This window comes from Aythya marila (genome assembly GCF_965140915.1).
Source record: "Aythya marila genome assembly, contig: HAP1_HAP1_SCAFFOLD_34, whole genome shotgun sequence".
NCBI lineage: Eukaryota > Metazoa > Chordata > Aves > Anseriformes > Anatidae > Aythya > Aythya marila.
Window position 1 is genome coordinate 1 of NW_028136795.1, and position 19,289 is coordinate 19,289.

The 19,289-nt window shown below is 63.5% G+C and overlaps 2 protein-coding genes across 2 annotated transcripts; one reads left to right on the forward strand and one right to left on the reverse strand.

Moving 5' to 3' along the window:
* Positions 1-3,122: 3,122 nt before the first annotated feature.
* Positions 3,123-4,606, forward strand: NAA38 (N-alpha-acetyltransferase 38, NatC auxiliary subunit; the record flags this gene model as incomplete). The annotated part of the gene is made up of 2 exons (XM_082785816.1): positions 3,123-3,294; positions 4,007-4,606. Coding segments are annotated over 2 exons (285 nt in total), but the record flags the coding sequence as incomplete, so codon positions are not given.
* A 117-nt stretch (positions 4,607-4,723) lies between these two features.
* LOC309891449 (lysine-specific demethylase 6B-like) lies at positions 4,724-19,223 on the reverse strand (the record flags this gene model as incomplete). Its single annotated transcript, XM_082785817.1, has 14 exons — positions 4,724-6,212; positions 7,340-7,510; positions 8,521-8,647; positions 8,803-8,944; positions 9,683-9,870; positions 10,144-10,258; positions 10,345-10,493; positions 11,483-11,551; positions 11,702-11,766; positions 12,217-12,422; positions 14,151-14,256; positions 15,468-15,594; positions 17,947-18,244; positions 19,121-19,223. Coding segments are annotated over 14 exons (1,890 nt in total), but the record flags the coding sequence as incomplete, so codon positions are not given.
* Between the last annotated feature and the right edge of the window lie 66 nt (positions 19,224-19,289).

Below are 19,289 nucleotides of genomic sequence, written 5' to 3' on the forward strand. Positions count from 1 at the left end.
GGGCTATAGGGGACATGAGGGCTGTAGGGATCTATAGGGGACCAGGGGGGCTATAGGGGGTCTATAGGGGTCTGGAGGTCTATAGGGGACACGGGGGCTGTAGGGATCTATATGGGACCGGGGGTGACTATAGGGGACTGGAGGGGGCTATATGGGACCGGGGGGTGACTATAGGGGACTGGAGGGGGCTATAGGGGACCGGGGGGTTATAGGGGGTTATAGGGGTCTTTAAGGGGGTATGGGGGGGCTATAAGGGACTGGGGGGGGGGGTCTACAGGGGACATGGGGGCTATAGGGATCTATGGGGGACCGGGGGAGAGCTATAGGGGACTGGAGGGGGCTATAGGGGACCAGGGGGGAAATAGGGGTCTATAGGGGGTATGGGGGGGCTATAGGGGACATGGGGGCTGTAGTGATCTATAGGGGACCGGGGGGGGGTCTATAGGGGACTGGGGGGGGAGGCTATAGGGGACCGGGGCTCTGTAGGGGCCCGAGCAGTTATAGGGGACTGGGGGGCCATAGGGAACATGGAGTCTAAAGGGACCAGGGGTCTCTAGGGGATCAGGGAGGTATAGGGGCCGGGGGGCTATAGGAGGTATGGGGGGGCTATAGGGGACATAGGGGCTGTAGGGACCTATAGGGGACAGGCGGTCTATAGGGGACCGGGAGGGCTATAGGGGACTGGGGGGTTTATAGGGGGCTATAGGGGGCCAGGGGGTCTATAGCAGACTGGGGATCTGTAAGGAACTGGGGAGGTATAGGGGACCGGGGGACTACAGGGGTCATGGGGGCTTTAGGGACTTACAGGGGACCAGGGGTCTATAGGGGACTGGGGGGCCTATAGAGACCTATAGGGGACCAGGGGCTATAGGGGCCCGAGGTGTTATAGGGGACTGGGGGGGACATAGGGGACATGGGGTCTATAAGGGACCAGGGGGTCTATAGGGCACTGGAGGGTCTGTAGGGGGGCAAGGGGTGTATAGGGGACTGGGCTGGTGTAGGGGATTGAGGGCTATAGGGGACAGGGGGTCTATAGGGGACATGGAGGCTATAGGGACCGATAAGGGACCAGGAATCTATAGGAGACCGGGGATCTATAGGGGACTTGTGGTCTATAGAAGATCAGGGGGCTATAGGGACCTATAGGGACTGGGGATAATATAGGGGACTGGGGGCCTATAAGGGATTGGGCAGGTATTGGGAACTGGGGGGGTCTGTAAGGGACGGGGGTGTATAGGGACCAGGGGAGGTATAGGGGACTGGGGGTAGAATAAGGGACTGGGGGACTATAGGGGACCTGGGGTCTATAGAGGGCCAGGGGGGCTATAGGGGGCCAGGGGATCTATAGGGGAACGGGGATCTATCGGGGCTTGGGGGGCTATAGGGGACATGGGGTCTATATGGGGTCCTGGGGGGTATGGGGGGGGCTATAGGCAGTCCTGGGATCAATAAGGGGGGCTGTGGGGAGCTGTGGGATCCATAGGGGGGGCTATAGGTGGTCCTGGGATCCGGGGGGGGGGGTCTGTGGGATCTATAGGGGGGCTATGGGTGATCCGGGGGGGGCTGCAGGCCATCCTGGCACCCATAGGGCACACATAGGGCACCCATAGGGCACACATAGGGACCCATAGAGACCCATAGGCACCTATAGGGGACTGATAGGGGATCCATAGGGGACCCATAGGGACCTATAGGGCACCTGTAAGGACCCATACAGCACCCATAGGGGACCCATAGGTGCCTGTAGGGCGCCCATGGGGCACCATAGGGACCCATAGAGACTCATAGGCACTTATAGGGACTCATAGGTGCCTATAGGGACCCATAGGGGATCATAGGGCACCCATAGGGGGCCCACAGGGACCCATAGGCACCCACAGGGACCTATAGGGCATCTATAGGGCACCCATGGGGACCCATAAGCATGCATAGGCACCCATCGGGCACCCTTAGGAACCCACAGGGTCCTATAGGGCCCCCATAGGCACCCATAGGGAACCCATAGATGCCCATAGGGCACCCATAGGCACCCACAGAGACCCGTAGGGCACCCATAGGTGACGCATGGGGATCCATACAGGCCCATAGGGACCCACAGGGACCTATAGGGCACCCATAGGGGACCCGTAAGCACCCATAGGGACCTATAGGGCACCCATAGGCACCCACAGGGCACACATAGGGGACCCACATGGGCCTATAGGGACCCATAGGGCACCCATAGGGCATCTATAGGGGACCCATAATCTCCCATAGGCACCCATGGGGACCCATATAGCACCCACAGGAACCTATAGGGCATCTATAGGGCACCCACGGGGACCTATAGGGGATCTATAGGGCACCCATAGGGGACCTGTAAGCACCCATAGGCACCTGCAGGGACCCATAGGGAACCCCTAGGCAATGCATAGGGATCCATAAGGGCCCCATAGGGATCCATAAGGGCCCCATAGGTGCCTATAGGTGCCCATAGGGTACCCATGGGGGATCTATGGGGCCCCATAGGGGACCCATAGATGCCCATAGGCACCCCTAGGTGACGCATAGGGATCCATAAGGGACCCACAGAGACCTACAGGGCACCCATAGGGGACCCGTAAGCACCCATGGGGACCCATAGGCACCCGTAGGTGACGCATAGGGATCCATAAGGGCCCCATAGGGTCCCATAGGCGCCTATAGGTGCCCATAGGGTACCCATGGGGGATCTGTAGGGCCCCATAGGCACCCATAGGTGATGCTTAGGGGTCCATAAGGGCCCCATAGGGATCCATAAGGGCCCCATAGGCACCTATAGGTGCCCATAGGGTACCCATGGGGGATCTATAGGGCCCCATAGGGGACCCGTAGATGCCCATAGGCACCCGTAGGTGATGCTTAGAGATCCATAAGGGCCCCATAGGGATCCATAAGGGCCCCATAGGCGCCTATAGGTGCCCATAGGGTACCCATGGGGGATCTATAGGGCCCCATAGGCACCCATAGGGGACCCGTAGATGCCCATAGGCACCCATAGGTGATGCTTAGGGATCCATAAGGGCCCCATAGGGATCCATAAGGGCCCCATAGGCGCCTATAGGTGCCCATAGGGCCCTCACCCCCCCCCTCCCCGACCCCAGCAGGCCCCCGGGGGGGGCCACCCCCGCGCGCGGCGGCGCCTGGAGGCGCTGCTGAACCGCAGCCTGCGCATCCGCATGTCGGACGGGCGCACGCTGGTGGGGGCCTTCCTCTGCACCGACCGCGACGCCAACGTCATCCTCGGCTCCGCGCAGGAGTTCCTCAAGGCCTCGGGTGAGGGGGGGGCACCCCCAGAAATAAATATTGGGGGGGGTTGTAACAGAGGGGGGGGGGGGTCCCACCTGTGCTGCGGGGTGCCCGGCTCCTTGCTGCTGAGCTCCCTGCCCTTTTTTAAAAATTTTTTAATTAATTTAATTAATTTTTTAATTGGGGGGGCGTGGTAGTGTTGGCACCTCGTCCCCTGACTCGCCCCCCCAAAAGAAAATTGGGGTTTTTATATGGGGGGGGGGTCCACACACATGGCATGGGGTCCCCTTCTTCTTGCTGCTGTGCTTCCATCCTTTAATCATTAATTAACTCTTTAATTGGGGGGGGGGGGGTTGTCGTACTGTTGTCACCTCATCCCGTGACCCCCCCCAAAAAAAATTTGTGTTTTTTAAACCAGGGGGGAGATCCCCATGAGCACCACAGGGTCCCCTTCCCCTTGCATCCGTGCTCCCTTCCATTTAAGTTTTAATTTTTAATTATTTTTTTAATGGGGGGGTCGTGGTAGTGTTGTCACCTTGTTCCCTGACCCCCCCCCAAAAAAAAAATTGGGGTTTTTATATGGGGGGGTCCCCATGTGCACCAGGGGGTCCCCATCTCCTTGCTGCAGTGCTCCCATCCTTTAATTTGTAATTTTAATTAATTTTTTTTTTGGGGGGGGGGTTGGGGGGCTGTTACCGCTCCCCCCTGACCCCCCCCCTCTCTGTGTGCCCCCCCCCAGACTCGTTCCCCGGCAGCGAGCCGCGGGTGCTGGGCCTGGCCATGGTCCCCGGGCACCACATCGTGTCCATCGAGGTGGAGCGCGAGGGGGCCGCCGCCGCCCTCTACCCCTAGCGGCCCCCCCCGGAGTGTGACGGACCCCCCCCCGGCGTGACGGACCCCCCCAGGAGTGACCGACACCCCCCAGGAGTGATGGACCCCCCTAGCAAGTGACAGACCCCCTCCGGATTGAAAGACCCCCCTGGAGTGTGATGGACCCCCCCCCAGAAGTGATGCCCCCCCCAGGAGTGACGGACCCCCCCAGCACTTCATGGACCCCCCCACAAATGACAGACCCCCCCCAGCACCTGACGGACCCCCCCCCAAATATAACGGAACCCCCCCAGACCATGATGGAGACCCCCAACGTCTGATGGACCCCCCCACATGTGAGTGACCCCCCCCATGTGTGAGTGACCCCCCCATGTGTGAGGGACCCCCCCATCACCTAACAGCCCCCCCAACATCTGACGGACCCCCCCACAAAGAAACACCCCCCCAATCTGAGAGCCCCCCCCCCAGTTTACGATGCGGGGGGGGGGGGTCCCATGGCCCCATTGAAGCCCCTGGCGTTGCGCCCTCGAGTCCTTGTGCCCCCCCCCCCAAATTCCCGACCCCCCCAGCCCCCCCAGCCCCGACCCCCCCCCCAAATCCCCCCCCCCAAAATCGGAGCCGGCCGGGCTGTGCGAGTTAATTTAATCTCAGGTACAAAATAGCTTCTGTGGCCGCGGGGGGGGGGCAAGGCGGGGGGGGCACCCCCAGCCCCCCCTTCCCCCCCCCCCGACCCTCAATAAAACACCGGGGCCGTGGGGGGGGGAGGGGGGACAGGGGAGGGAGGGGGGAGATGGGAGGAGGGGGGGGGGGGGGACACGGGGTGGGGGGGTCCGGGGTGGCCGCAGGGCCCAGCACCATGGTGGGGGGGTGGGGGGGGCACCCAGGTCATGGGGGGGGAGGAGGGGGGGGGCGCGGGTTTTGGGACCCCCCCCCAGGTCAGGACACCGGGTCGCTGCATTCCCCCCCCCTCTTCCCCCCCCCAGAAAAGACACAGCCCCTCCCCCACACTCACACACCTCCCCCCCCCCCCCCCCCGGGGACCCCCGGCCCGACCCCCCCCCAATAAATAAAGCGCCCCCCCCACACACACACTTCGCGTATAAATTAAAAAAGAGGCAGAAAAAGGTCATTTACAAAAAAAGGGAAAAAAAAAAAAAAGAGGCTTCGGGAAGGGGGGGGGGCGCACCCCATGTTGTCCCCCCCCCGTTGGGGGGGAGGGGTCCCGCTGCCCCCCCCCACCTTTTGGGGAGGGGTTGCACAGGCGGCCCCCCCTCCCCTTTGCACCATGGTTTGGGGGAGCCCTGGGGGGGCGACACCCCCCTTGTGGACCTGAGCCCCCCCCCAGGGGGCAGGGGGGGGACCCCAAAACGCCCCCCCCCCCTCGGGGCCCCCCCCCGGCCCGGACCCGTAGTGAGGGGGTGGCTGGTTTGGGGGGGGCCCCCCCGGGGCGAGTTTTTGGTTGAAATTTGGGGAAGGGTCCAGCAAAGCCCCCCCCAAGCGCCCCCCCCAGCACCCCCTTAATGCTGTGGGGGGGGCGCGGGCCCCCCCTCCCAGGGCCCCCCCTGAGTCATGGGGGGCAGCGGGACCCCCCCGAGAGATACGGGGAGGGGGGGCACTGAGACCCCCCCCTCCAAGAGATGGGGGGGGGGGCCATGGAGACCCCCCCCAATGTGTGGGGGGGGCGGTGGGGACCCCACAGGGACCCCCAAATCAGGAGGGGGGGGGTGCAGGAAGAGCCCCCCCCATCCCCCCCCAGGTTTTGAGGGGGAATTGTTCATTTTTATAAATCGATATTTCTGTAAAAAACGTTAAGTTTCGCGTCTGCCCCCCCCCCTCAAAAAAAATCCCCCCCCCAGCACCCCGAGTCCCCGCTGCGTCCGTCCGTCCGTCCGGGCCCCCCCCGGCCCGGCGCCGCTCTTCAGAGTGCGGAGAGGGGGGGGGGCGAGAAGATGTCGGGGGGGGGGAGGCCAATTTTGGGGCGATTTCCCCATGAATAAATAAAAAAGTGTTCGGGGTGGGGGGCGGGGGGGGCGTCCCCGTGTCCCCGTCCCCGTCACGGGTGCCCAGGAACCCCCTGGGCCGGGCAGGGCTCATCTGGAGCTGGGCGACGCCACCTGCAAGGGACCCGGTGTCAGGGGGGGGGGGCCACCCCCATGGGGACCCCCCCACCGCCACCGCCACCACCCCTGGGGACACGGGGAAAGGGGGGGGGGACACGCGGGAAGGGGCGGCCCCAGGGGGTGGGGGTCCCGGGGGTGTCCCCGTGTTGGGTGGCCCCGTAGTGGGGGTCCCGTAATGGAGGTCCCTTGGGTGGCCCCGTAGTGGTGGTCCCATACTGGTGGTCCCATGGGTGGCCCCACGTTGGGTGGCCTCAAGTTGGGTGGCCTTAGGTTGGGTGTCCCCATGCTGGGGGTCCCTGTGGGTGACCCCAAGTTGAGTGACCCCATGCTGGTGGTCCCTTGGGTGTCCCAATAATGGGTGACCCCCCCCAATTGCGGTGTCCCCATGCTGGTGGTCCCATGGGTGACCCCAAGTTGGTCATCCCCTTGTTGGGTGACCCCAAGTTGAGTGACCCCCACGTTGGGTGTCCCCATGGGTGACCCCAAGTTGGTCACCCCGATGTTGGGTGTCCCCATGCTGATGATCCCATGGGTGACCCCAAGTTGGGTGTCCCCATCTTAGGTGACCCCAAGGTGGGTGACCCCATGTTGGGTGACCCCATGGGTGTTCCCAGGTTGGTCACCCCCATGCTGGGTGTCCCCATGCTGGGTGTCCCCATTTTGGGCATCCCCGTGTAGGTGACCCCATGGGTGTCCCCATTCTGGCTGTCTCCATGCTGGTGGTCCCGTGGGTGACCCCAAGTTGCTCATCCCCTTGTTGGGTGTCCCCATGGGTAACCCCAAGTTGGTCACCCCGATGCTGGGTGTCCCCATGCTGGCGATCCCATGGGTGACCCCAAGTTGGGTGTCCCCATCTTAGGTGACCCCAAGGTGGGTGACCCCATGTTGGGTGTCCCCATGGGTGTCCCCATGCTGGGTGTCCCCATTTTGGGCATCTCCGTGTAGGTGATCCCATGGGTGTCCCCATTCTGGGTGTCTCCATGCTGGTGGTCCCATGGGTGACCCCAAGTTGCTCATCCCCTCTCTGGGCGTCCCCATGCTGGCGATCCCATGATCCCATGGGTGTCCCCGTGTTCGGTGTGAGGGTGCCCCTGCCCCCGGGGCCGTCCCCGCGCGCTCACCAGGGTGAAGCCGTCGTAGATCTGCATCAGCTCCTCGGTCTTGTACTGCTCGAGGACGACGACGCCGTGCAGGGCCCCGCTGCGGCGCCGGGCGCAGCCCTCGCAGTGCACCAGGTAGGTGTTGCGCCCGCCGGTCTCGCTCGTCACGAAGAGGATGTTGAACACCTCCACCTGCGGCACACGGCTCAGCGGCGGTGCTCCCGGGCGAAGCCCCCACCCGCCGACACCTTTCGGTTTGCACCCGGGGCCGGTCACGGTCACCCGTGATGAGACCACGCAAAAGCCGTGGCCAGGGCAATGCCACGGCTGTGACTGGGTCAAGACCGTGGCCAAGACCATGACCAAGACCAGGACCAAGCAATGGCCAAGACAATGACTAAGACAATGGCCAAGACCAGGATCAAGACCAGAACCAAGACCATGGCCAAGACAATGGCCAAGGCCACGGCCAAGACCAAGCTGTTGCTGTGGCCATGACCACACCGAGACCACGTAAAGATCACAGCGAAGCACAAGCCAATGCCATGGCCATGACCACGTCAAGACCGTGGTCAAGACCAAACCAAAACCGTGGCCACGACCATGCCAAGACCACTCAGAGACCATGGTCAAGTCTAAGTCAGTGTCATGGCCATGGCCACAGCAAGACCACGCTCAACACCAAGAGAACGCCATGGCCACAGCATGCCAGGACCATGTACATGTAAAATCCATGGCCAACACCAGGAGCAAAACCAAGCCATTGCCGTGGCCATCACCATGCCAAGACCACATAAAGACCGTGGCTAATACCAAGCCAATGCCATGGCCATGATGACAAAGATGGTGGTCATGACTAAACCAAAACCATGGCCATCACCACGCCAAGACCATACAGAGACTGTGGCCAAGACTAAGCCAAAGCCATGGCCATGACCATGCCAAGATCATGGTCAAGTCCAAGCCAATGCCATGGGCATGTCCATGTCAAAACCATGACCAAGACCAAGCCAAAACCATGGCCAAGACCATGGCCAAGTCCAAGCCAAAGCCACAGCCATGACCATGTCAAAATCATGGCCAAGTGCAAGCCAACTCCATGGGCATGACCACATCAAAACTACAGCCAAGTCCATGGCCAAGACTACTCCAAGGCCATGCCAAGACCACGCCCAGCCCCCCCGGCCCCCTCCAGCACTCACGTCGCACTCGTTGCAGTAGTACGCCGGCTCGTCCTTCACCCGTCCCTGGTAGGCGATCTTCTTGCCGGCGCGGACCAAGCTCTCGCGCTGCACCTGGCAGTGCTTGATGGACTGCATCAGGCAGTACCTGCAACGGCCGGCACCGCACGGCCGCGCGCGTCAGCCACCGCCCCGCGGCGACGGGGATGTCCCCGTCCCCTCGTCCTGCGGCGGTGTCAGCCCTGGCGTGGCCCCGTCCTTGTCCCCAGGGCGGCCCCGGCCCCACCGCGCCCCTGCGCTCACTTGATCATCTTGTAGAGGTCGGGGTCGCTGATCTTGACGGTGCGGGCGACGTTCCAGGAGACGTGGATCATGGGCACGATGGACTTGACGTTCTTCACCTCGTTCCACTCATAGCGCTCCAGCGCCAGCTGGTACTGGTAGGCTAAGGGGACAGCAGGGACGTCATGGGTGTCCCCCGGCCACACCGTGTCACCCTTAGGGCTGTGTCCCCAACCATGTCCCACCCCCATGGTGCGGCGCTCGTGTCCCCACTGCACCCTCACTGTGTTCCCGTTGCATCCCCGTTGTGTCCCCATAGTGTCCCCATTGCGTCCCCATTCTGTTCCTGCTCTGTCCCCGTTGTTTCTCTATTGCATCCCCATTGTTTCCCCATTGTGTCCCCATCGTGTTCCTTTTGTGTCCCCATCGCACCCCCCTTGTCCTCCACTGCACCCCCACTGTGTCCCTGTTTTGTCTCCATCATTTCTCTGTTGCATCCCCCTTCCATCCTCATTGCACCCCCATTGTTACCCCATTGTGTCCCCATTGTACCCCTATTGTATCCTCATTGTATCCCTGTTGTGTCCCTGTTCTGTCCCTGCTGTTATTTCTCTATTGCATCCCCACTGTTCCCCCATTTTGTCCCCGTTGTGTCCCCGTTGTGTCCCCACTGTACCCCCGTTGTGTCCCCAACGTTCCCCTGTTACGTCCCCCTTCTATCCCCACTGCAACCCCATTGTGTTCCCATTGTTCCCACATTGTGTTGTTGCTGTTTCTCTATTGCATCCCCATTGTTCCCCCATTGTTCCCCCGTTGTGTCCCCGTTGTGTCCCCACTCTGTCCCCGTTGCATCCACACCATCACCCCACCAGCAAAGTGCCCCGGTCCCCGCGCCCCGTACCGGTGAGGGGCCCGACGTTCCAGGCGATGTTGTTGCACCAGCCGGTGGCCTGCACCCAGTGCACGGTGCCGGCGTTGATCCACACCAGGTCGCCGGGGCGCTGGATGAAGCGGTACACGGGGATGTTGGAGCGGTACAGGTCCTCCAGGATGGGCCACCACGAGCCCGTCAGGTAGTCCACGCCGTGCCTGCGACACAGACGGGGTCACACGGTGCCACTGCTGTCACTGCTGTCACTGCTGTCACTGCTGTCACTGCTATCACTACTGTCACTGCTGTCACTGCTGTCACTACTGTCACCACCGCCACCGCTCCGCCTTCCCCCTTGGTGTCACCAACCTACCAGCAGCGCTGTGCTCTGCCCTCCCACAAGCCCCACCCCTCTCACAAGCCCCTCCTCCTCCCCCAAAGCCACGCCCCCTCCCCCAAGCCACGCCCTCTCCCCCAAGCCCCGCCCTCACTTGTCGCAGAAGGCGGAGATGGTCTCCCAGTAGTGCTCGTGCACCGCGAACCACTCGCAGTCCCCGGGCCCGATGTTGATGTTGACGGAGCAGAAGTTGTTGTTCTCCTGGTGGCCTGGGGGGGACACGGGACCAGCGGCGGTGTCACCCCCCCGCAGCCCGCACAGCCCCACGCGCCCCCCGCCCCGCGGCCCCGCTCACCGGGTGTGCGGCTGCCTGGCACCTTCATGTAGAGCTGGACGGTGTTCATGCCCAGGATGGTGTGGCCCACGTGGCTCAGCATGTTGCCCGTGGAGGAAACCCGCATGAAGGCCGGCAGCTTCAGCAGCTCCTGCAGCTGCGGCTTCCACCTGGACGGGGACACACGGGACGGTCACCCGTGGGGTGGTCACCCGTGGGACGGTCACCCATGGGATGGTCACCCATGGGTTAGTCAAACATTGCGTGGTCAGTCCTGGGATAGTCAACCATTGGATGGTCAGGCATGGGGTGGTCAATCATAGGATGGTCAACCATTGGATGGTCAACCATTGGATGGTCAACCACTGGATGGTCAACCATTGGATGATAAGCCATAAGGTGGTCACCCATAGGCCTGTCAACCACTGGACAGTCAACTATGGGATGATCAGCCATAGGATAGTCAATCATTGGATGGTCAACCATTGGATGATCAGCCATGGGACAGTTACCCATGAGATGGTTGTCCATGGGATGATCAACCATGGGATGATCAACCATGGGATGGTCACCAGCAGGCAGTCAACCATGGGATGGACAAGTACTGGATGATAAGCCATGAGGTGGTCACCCATGGGATGGTCAACAATTGGATGGTCAACCATGGGGTATTCAGCTATTGGATGCTCAGCCAACAGGTTGGTCAGCCATGGGATGGTGACTCATGGGAAGGTCACCCACTGGACAGCCAGCCATTGGATGGTCAACCATTGGACGGTCTACCATTGGGTGGTCAACTACTAGACGGTCAACCATTGGATGGTCAGCTGTGAGGTGTTCACCCATGACATGGTCAACCATTGGATGGTCAGCCATGGGACGGTCAAACACAGGATGGTCAACCATTGGATGATCAGCTATCGGATGGGATGGTCACCCACAGGATGGTCACCTATTGGATGGTCACCTATTGGATGGTCACCCTTGGGATGGTCACCCATTGGACAATCACCTATGAGAGTCACTCTTGGGATGGCCACCCTTGGGATGATCGACCATTGGATGCTCCTCCACAGGTCACCCAGAGGTGCCCGTCACCCCCAGCACGGTCCCCCTGTCACTCATGGGTGCCCCCCTCACCCATGGGTGCCCCCCTCACCTCTTAGCATCCGAGAGGTCGATGTTGGTCCCGAACTTGATGATCTGGTGGGACTTCTGGTCGGGGTTGCTGCGGGGCGCAGGGGTTACGGGGGGGACGCGGCACGTCCCCGAGCCGGGGTCCCCCCACTGACGCCCCGGGGACGCCCTGGGGACACCCCGGGGACGCCTCGGGGCCAGCGCCCGCCCTCGGTGTCGGGGGACCCCCGGGTGGCCCCACCTGGGGGGGGTCTCCGTGGTGCTGTCGGGCTCCTCCGCCTCCTCGTCCTCGCTGTCCTTGTCCTCCTGGCGGGGACGTCTCGTTAGGGGGGGACACGGGGCAGGGGGCACACGGGTCAGGGGGACCCCCCATCCCCATGTCCCCCTCCAGATGTCCCCTACATCACCCCTGCCCTCCACATCCGCCCCGTGTCCCCATGTCCCCCCTCACCCTGAGTGTCCCCACATCCCCCTGCACCCCATGTCCCCCCTACCCCCTGTGTCCCCACGTCCTCCCGTGTCCCCCTGCACCCCCATACCCCCCATGTCCCCCTGTACCCCCCACGTCCCCCTGCACCCCCCACGTCCCCCTGTACCCCCCCATGTCCCCCTGTACCCCCCGTGTCCCCACATCCCCCCATACCCCCCGTGTCCCCCTATACCCTCAACATCCCCCCACGTCCCCCCACGTCCCCCCACGGCCCCAATGTCCCCACATCCCCCCCCCGCCCCCCCGCGCCCCCCGCGCCCGCCGACCTGCAGGGACTCCTGGAAGGAGGAGGCCTGGTACTGGGCGTACTTGGCGATGGTGGTGTGCGAGCGGCTGCTCTCGCAGGGCCAGACCTGGCGCGTCCCCGACAGGTCCCAGTTCTCGTCCGAGGGCTGCTGCACCTGCGTGCGCACCTCCACCGCGTGCTCCCCGCTCGCCTCCACCAGCGTCTTGGTGCTGAACAGCCCCAGGTCTGCGGGGACGGCAGCGGCCGCTCGGAGCCCGCACCGCGGATGGGGGGCACGGGGGGGTAGGGGGAAAGGGGAGGGCAGGGGGATATGGGGACATGGGGACATGGGACGTGAGAACATTGGGATATGGGGACAAGGGACGTGGGGACATGGGGACAGGGGGACAAGACATGGGGACACAAAGACATGGGGGCATTGGGATGAACGGCAAAAGAATATTGGGATATGGGGACAAAGGACATGGGGACATGGGGACATTGGGATGAGGGGCAAAAGAACATTGGGATACGGGGACAAGGGACATGGGGACATGGGGACACAGGGGCATTGGGATGACGGGCATGGACACAAGTGACATGGGGACATAGGACATGGGGACAGGAGATGTGGGGACATGGGGATGAGGGATGTGAGAACATTGGGATATGGGGACAAGGGACGTGGGGACATGGGACATGAGGACATAGGGACAAGAGATGTGGGGACATTGGGATGAGGGACATAAGAACATTGGGATATGGGGACAAGGGACATGGGGACATGGGGACATGGGACATAGGGACATGGGGACACGGGGACATTGGAACAAGAGACATGGGGACAAAGACATGGGGGCATTGGGATGAGGGGCATGGACATAAGGGACAGGGGGACATGGGGACACAGGGACATTGGGATGAAGGATGTGGGGACACAGGGACATGGGGACGTTGGGATAAGGGGCAAGAGAACATTGGGATATGGGGACAAGGGACGTGGGGACGTGGGGACAGGGGGACACAGAGACTTGGGGGCATTGGGATGATGGGCATGGACACAAGGGACATGGGGACAAGGGACATGGAGATATGGGGACACGGGGATGAGGGACATGAGAACGTTGGGATGCAGGGACAAGGGACATGGGGACATGTGCATGCAGGGGACGAGAACACAGGGACAGGATGGGGACACAGGGACAAGAGACACGGAAGCAGGTACGTGCAGGGGATGGGGACAAGGGACACAAGTGTGCAAGGGACAGGGAACAAGGGAGTGCGCGTGTGCATGGGACAGGGACATGGGGACATGGGGACATGGCAGCTCGTACATGCATGGAGGGGACACGGGGACAGGACAGGGACAGGACGGGGACATGGGGACCAAGCATCCCCATGCAAAGCATCCCTGTGCAAAGTGTCCCTGTGCTGGCATCCCTGTGCCACTGTCCCCATGCAGAGCGTCCCCGTGCCATTGTCCCTGTGCCACTGTCCCTGTGTAATTCTCCCCATATAGTTGTCCCTGTGGTGGAGTCCCCATGTCCTTGTGGTGGTGTCCCCATGCAAAGTATCCCTGTGTCACTGTCCCTATGCAATTGTCCCCATGCCACTGTCCCCATGCCAGTGTCCCTGTGTCACTGTCCCCGTGTAATTGTCCCTGTGTCATTGTCCCTGTCCCCGTGCCACTGTCCCCATGCAAAGTGTCCCTCTGTCACTGTCCTTGTGTAATTATCCCCATGAAATTGTCCCCATGAAATTGTCCCCATGCTGTTGTCCCCGTGCCACTGTCCCCATGCCACCATCCCTATGCAAGGTGTCCCTGTGTCGCTGTCCTTGTCTAATTGTCCCTGTGCAGTTGTCCCCATGCAACGTGTCCCCGTGCCACTGTCCCTGTGTCATTGTCCCTGTCCCTGTGTCATTGTCCCCATCCCGGTGTCCCCGTCCCGGTGTCCCCGTCCCGGTGTCACTCACTGAGGCGCAGGGACCCGGCCAGCCCGCGGATGACGGTGATGGGGTTCTTGGGGTCGGTGCAGAACTGCAGCAGGACGGGCGAGAAGGCGTCGCGCTTGCTCTCCAGCTGTGGGCGGGGCCGGTCAGCGCCGGGCAGCCAATCGCGGCCCGACAACGCCGCCACGCCCACACCCTCGGCCAATGGGGAAGCCCCGGGGCGGGGCCCCGCCACGCCCCCGCCCGCCCGGCGGCCAATCAGATAGGGGGCCCCGGGGAGACGCCCGGCCGCCGGCCAATCGGTATGGGGGTGGCTGGGAGGATCCGGGCGGGAGCCAATCAGAGCGGGGATTCCCTGGGAAATGCCCGCCCGTGGGCCAATCAGCATGGGGATACCCCGGGAAACACCCAGCTGTGGGCCAATCAGGGCAGAGATTCCCTGGGAAACGCCCAGTCATGGACCAATCAGAATGGGGATTCCCTGGGAAACGCCCACCCATTGGCCAACCAGGGCAGAGATGCCCTGGGAAACACCTGGCCATGGGCCAATCAGGATGGGGATGCCTGGGAAACACCCAGCTATGGACCAATCAGGATGGGGATGCCCTGGAAATGCCCACCCATGGACCAATCAGGGTGGAGATGCCCTGGGAAACACCCGTCTATGGACCAATCAAAAGGGGGATGCCCTGGGAAACGCCCAGCTATGAACCAATCAGGATGGGGATGCCTGGGAAACACCTGGCTGTGGACCAATCAGCATGGGGATGCCCTGGGAAACGCCCAATCATAGACCAATCAGGACAGAGATGCCTAGAAACACCCAGTTATGGACCAATCAGGGTGGACATGCCCTAGGAAACACCTGCCTGTGAACCAATCAGGGCAGGAGTACCTAGTAAACACCTGGCCATGGACCAATCAGGGCAAGGATGCCCTGGGGAACACCCAGTCATGGACCAATCGGGGTGGGGATGCCTGGGAAACGCCCAATCATGGACCAATCAGGGCAAGGATGCCCTGGGGACCACCCAGCTATGGACCAATCAGGGCAGGGATACCCTGGGAAACGCCCAGTCATGGACCAATCAGGGCAGGGATACCCTGGGAAACACTCAGTCGTGGACCAATCGGGGTGGGGATGCCTGGGAAACGCCCAATCATGGACCAATCAGGGCAAGGATGCCCTGGGCAACGCACTCCTGCGGCCCAATGAGGACGGGGACGCCCTGGGACACGCCCGCCCGTTGACCAATCGGCACGAGGATGCCCTGGGACACGCCCCCCCCCCCCCCACGGCCCAATGAGGGCGGGGCGCCCCGGGGCCGGCCAATGACTCACGTAGATGCTGGGCGTGGGCGGGCTGAGCTTGTCGCGGGGCAGCTTCTCCTGCGAGTCGATGCGCGGCTTCACCGACTGCGCCGGGGACAGGTAGGACTCCCGGAACGGGCCCGGCAGGCGCGCCTGCCTGGGGGCGGGGCAGGGGGCGGGGCCAAGGGGGTGGGGTCATGGGTGGGGTCACGGGGTCGTGGGTGGGGTCACGGGGTCGTGGGTGGGGTCACGGGGCATGGATAGGGACATGGGGGCATGGGGATGGGGACACGGGGATATAGGGACATGGGGACAGGGATAGGGACATGGGAACAAGGATATGGGGATATAGGGACATGGGGACAAGGGACGTGGGATACACGGATATGGGGACATGGGGACACAGGGATATAGGGACAGGGACATGGGGACACATGGACATGGATGGGGACATGGGGACATGGGGATGGGGACACATGGACATGGGGACAGGGATAGGGACATGGGGACACAGGGACATGGGGGTATGGGGACATGGGGACAAAGGACATGGGGATATGAAGATATGGGGACACAGGGATATGGGGACAGGGACATGGGGATGGGGACATAGGGACATGGATAGGGACATGGGAATGGGGACGGGGACACAGATAGGGACATGGGGACAAGGGACGTGGATAGGAACATGGGGACATGGAGACACAGGGATGTGGATAGGGACACGGGGATGGGGACAGAAGGATGGGGATACAGGGATATGGGGACACGGGGACATGGATAAGGACACAGGGACACAGGGACATGGGGACACAGGATATAGGGACACGGCAACATGGGTAGGGACAAAGGGATGGGGACAGAAGGATGGGGACATGGGGACAGGGGGAGGTGGACAGGGACAGGGGTATGGGGACAGGGGCACACGGGGATGGGGACAGAAAGATGGGGACAGGGGGACACAAGGACACAAGGACAGGGTCACCCAACGGCCCAGGGGGTGGGGGGGGGGGGCCCGCAACATGTGCGAGGCCACGTCCCCACAGAGACCCCACAGAGACCCCACAGAGACCCCACAGAGACCCCAAACAGCCTCCACAGTCCCCACAGAGCCTCCACAGTCCCCATAGAGCCCCCGCAGAGGCCCCCAGCCCCATAAAGGCCCTGGGGAGCCTCCCTGGAGCCTCCCTACAACCTCCCCACCCCAAAAAGAGCCTCCACAGAACCTCCCTAGGGCCTCCAGGGCCTTCAGAGCCTCCACAAAGCCCCCTAGAGACCCCATAAAGCCTCTGTAGGGCCTCCCCGGCCTCCTAGAGCCCCCATAAACCCCTCTAGAGCCTCCCCAGAGCCTCCCCAGCCCCTCAAAGCCCCCAAAGCGCCTCCCCAGACTCCCAGATCCCCCATAAAGCCTCCATAAAGCCCTGCAGAGCCCCCATAAAGCCTCCCTGGAGCCTCCCCAGCGCCCTACAGCTTCCATAAAGCCCTCTAGAGCCCCCAGACAGCCTCCCCAGCCCCCAAAGAGCCTCCATAAAGCCCCTTAGAGCCTCCCCAGCCCCCTTAAATCCCCCCTAGAGCCTCCCCAGCCCCCAAAGAGCCTCCACAGAGCCTTCCTAAATGCCTCTAGAGCCCCCTAGAGCCTCCCTAGAGCCTCCCCAGCCCCCAAAGCTCCCAAAGAGCCCCCATAAAGCCCCCTAGAGTGCCTCTAAAACCTCCAAAGAGCCCCACCAGAGCCTCCCCAGTCCACCAGGGCCTCCATAAAGCCCCCTAGAGCCTCCCTAGAGCCTCCATAAATGCCTCTAGAGTTCCCTACAGCCACCCAGCCCCAATAAATCCCCTCTAGAGCCTCCCCAGCTCCTAAAGAGCCTCCACAGAGCCTCCATAAATGCCTCTAGAGCCCCCTAGAGCCTCCCTAGAGCCTCCCCAGCCCCAATAAATCCCCCCTAGAGCCTCCCCAGACCCCAAACAGCCTTCACAGACACCCTCAGAGCTTCCCTAGAGCCTTCCCAGCACCCTAGAGCCTCCCTTGAGCCTCCCTAAATGCCTCTAGAGCCCCCTACAGCCTCCCTAGAGCCTCCCCTGCCCCTAAAGAGCCTCCACAGAGCCCCCTAGAGCCTCCCCAGCCCCAATAAATCCCCCCTAGAGCCTCCCCAGTCCCCAAATAGCCTTCACAGAGCACCCTAGAGCCTCTCTAGAGCATCCCCAGCCCCCTAGAGCCTCCACAGAGCCTTCACAGAGCCTCCATAAGTGCCCTGAGAGCCCCCTGGAGCCTCCCCAGCCCCAATAAATCCCCCCTAGAGCCTCCCCAGCCCCCAAAGAGCCTCCATAATGCCCCCTAGAGCCTCCCCAGCCCCAATAAATCCCCCCTAGAGCCTCCCCAGCCCCTAAAGAGCCTCTATAAAGGCTCCCAGAGCCTCCCCAGAGCCTCCCCAGAGCCTCTAGAACCCCCTAGAGCCTCCCCAGCCCCCCCAAAATCCCCCCCCAAATCCCCCCCAGCCCGCCCCGCACTGACTTGCTGGCGCGCACGACCTCGGCGGCGCTGTGGCTGATGGTGAGCTGGGCCAGGGGGAGGCGCGGGGGCTCCTCCACCTCGGAGGCCACGAAGGTGTCGCGGCCGCCTCCTCCTCCTCCTCCTCCTCCTCCTCCTCCGCTCTCCACCTTCACCAGGCGGATCTTCAGCTCCCGGGGGGGGCCCTCGCTCAGCGCCCGCAGCTTCAGCAGCTCGGCGCGCTCGGCGACGGCGGCGGCGGCGGCGGTGGCAGCGGTGGAGGCGGTGGCGGCGGCGGAGGCGAGGCCGAGGTGGAGGCCGCCTCGGGAGCGTCCTCAGCGGGGCTCTGGGGGTCGAGGGAGGCCGGGGCCTTGCGTGGAGGCCGCTGCTGCTGCTGCTGCTGCTGCTGCTGCTGGTGGTGCTGGTGGTGCTGGTGGTGCTGGTGGTGGTGTGGTGGTGGTGGTGGCGGGCGGCGGGGGGCGAGCCTCCCGCTCGCGGGGAGGCCGCCGAGGCCGGGGGGGAGGCCGGGGCTGGGGAGGGGGTGACTGAGGAGGAGGAGGAGGAGGAGGAGGGAGGGGGGGGGGGGGACGAGGCCGGGGAGGAAGGCCGGGGGGAGGCCGCCGAGCGCCCCGCTTGCTCCGCCAGCGTCTCGCAGGCGCGGCTGATCTCCTCCAGCGCCTCCGACTCCGAGCGTGGGGGGGGGGGTGGTGGTAAGGGGGGTCCCTCGGCGCGGCCCCCCCTTCCCGGCCCCAGCCCGGCGGTGAGGTAGCGACTTGGGGGGCCGGGGGGCCAAGGGAAGGGGGGGGGGGGCGCCCACCGCCTTGAGCCCCCCCGGCTCGGCCGCCCCCCCCAGGGCGGAGGCCAGCGAGTGGAGGAGGCTGGAGGAGGAGGACGGAGGAGGGGGGGGGGGGGGCGCGGGGGGGGGGGCGGCTCGTCCCGCTTGCCGAAAGGGTAAAGGCGGGGGGGGTCCGGGGGGTCCGGCCCGGGGGGGGCCCCGAAAACGGGCGCCTTGGGGGCGGGCGAGCGGGGGGGGGCCGGGAGAGGGGGGGAGGAAGGGGGGCGGCGACCTGAGGGGGGGGGGGAGGAGGAAGAGGAGGGGAGGAGGAGGGGGAGGAGGAGGGGGGGGGGGGAGGAGGCGGAGGGGGGGCGGCGGGAGGCGGGGGAGGGCGGGGGGGGCCGGGGGGGGGGGGGGCGTCGCAGGGCCCCCCCCGCTCGTCCTCCTCCTGCCGGATGGACTCGTCCAGCATGCGCATGATGGTGGCCAGCCCGTCCGGGAGGATCTTGGCGAATTCGGGGGGCTCCTCGAATTGGTCGTCCAGGGGGGGGGGCCCCGAAATCGAACAGGCGCCGGGGGGGGGCGGGGGGAG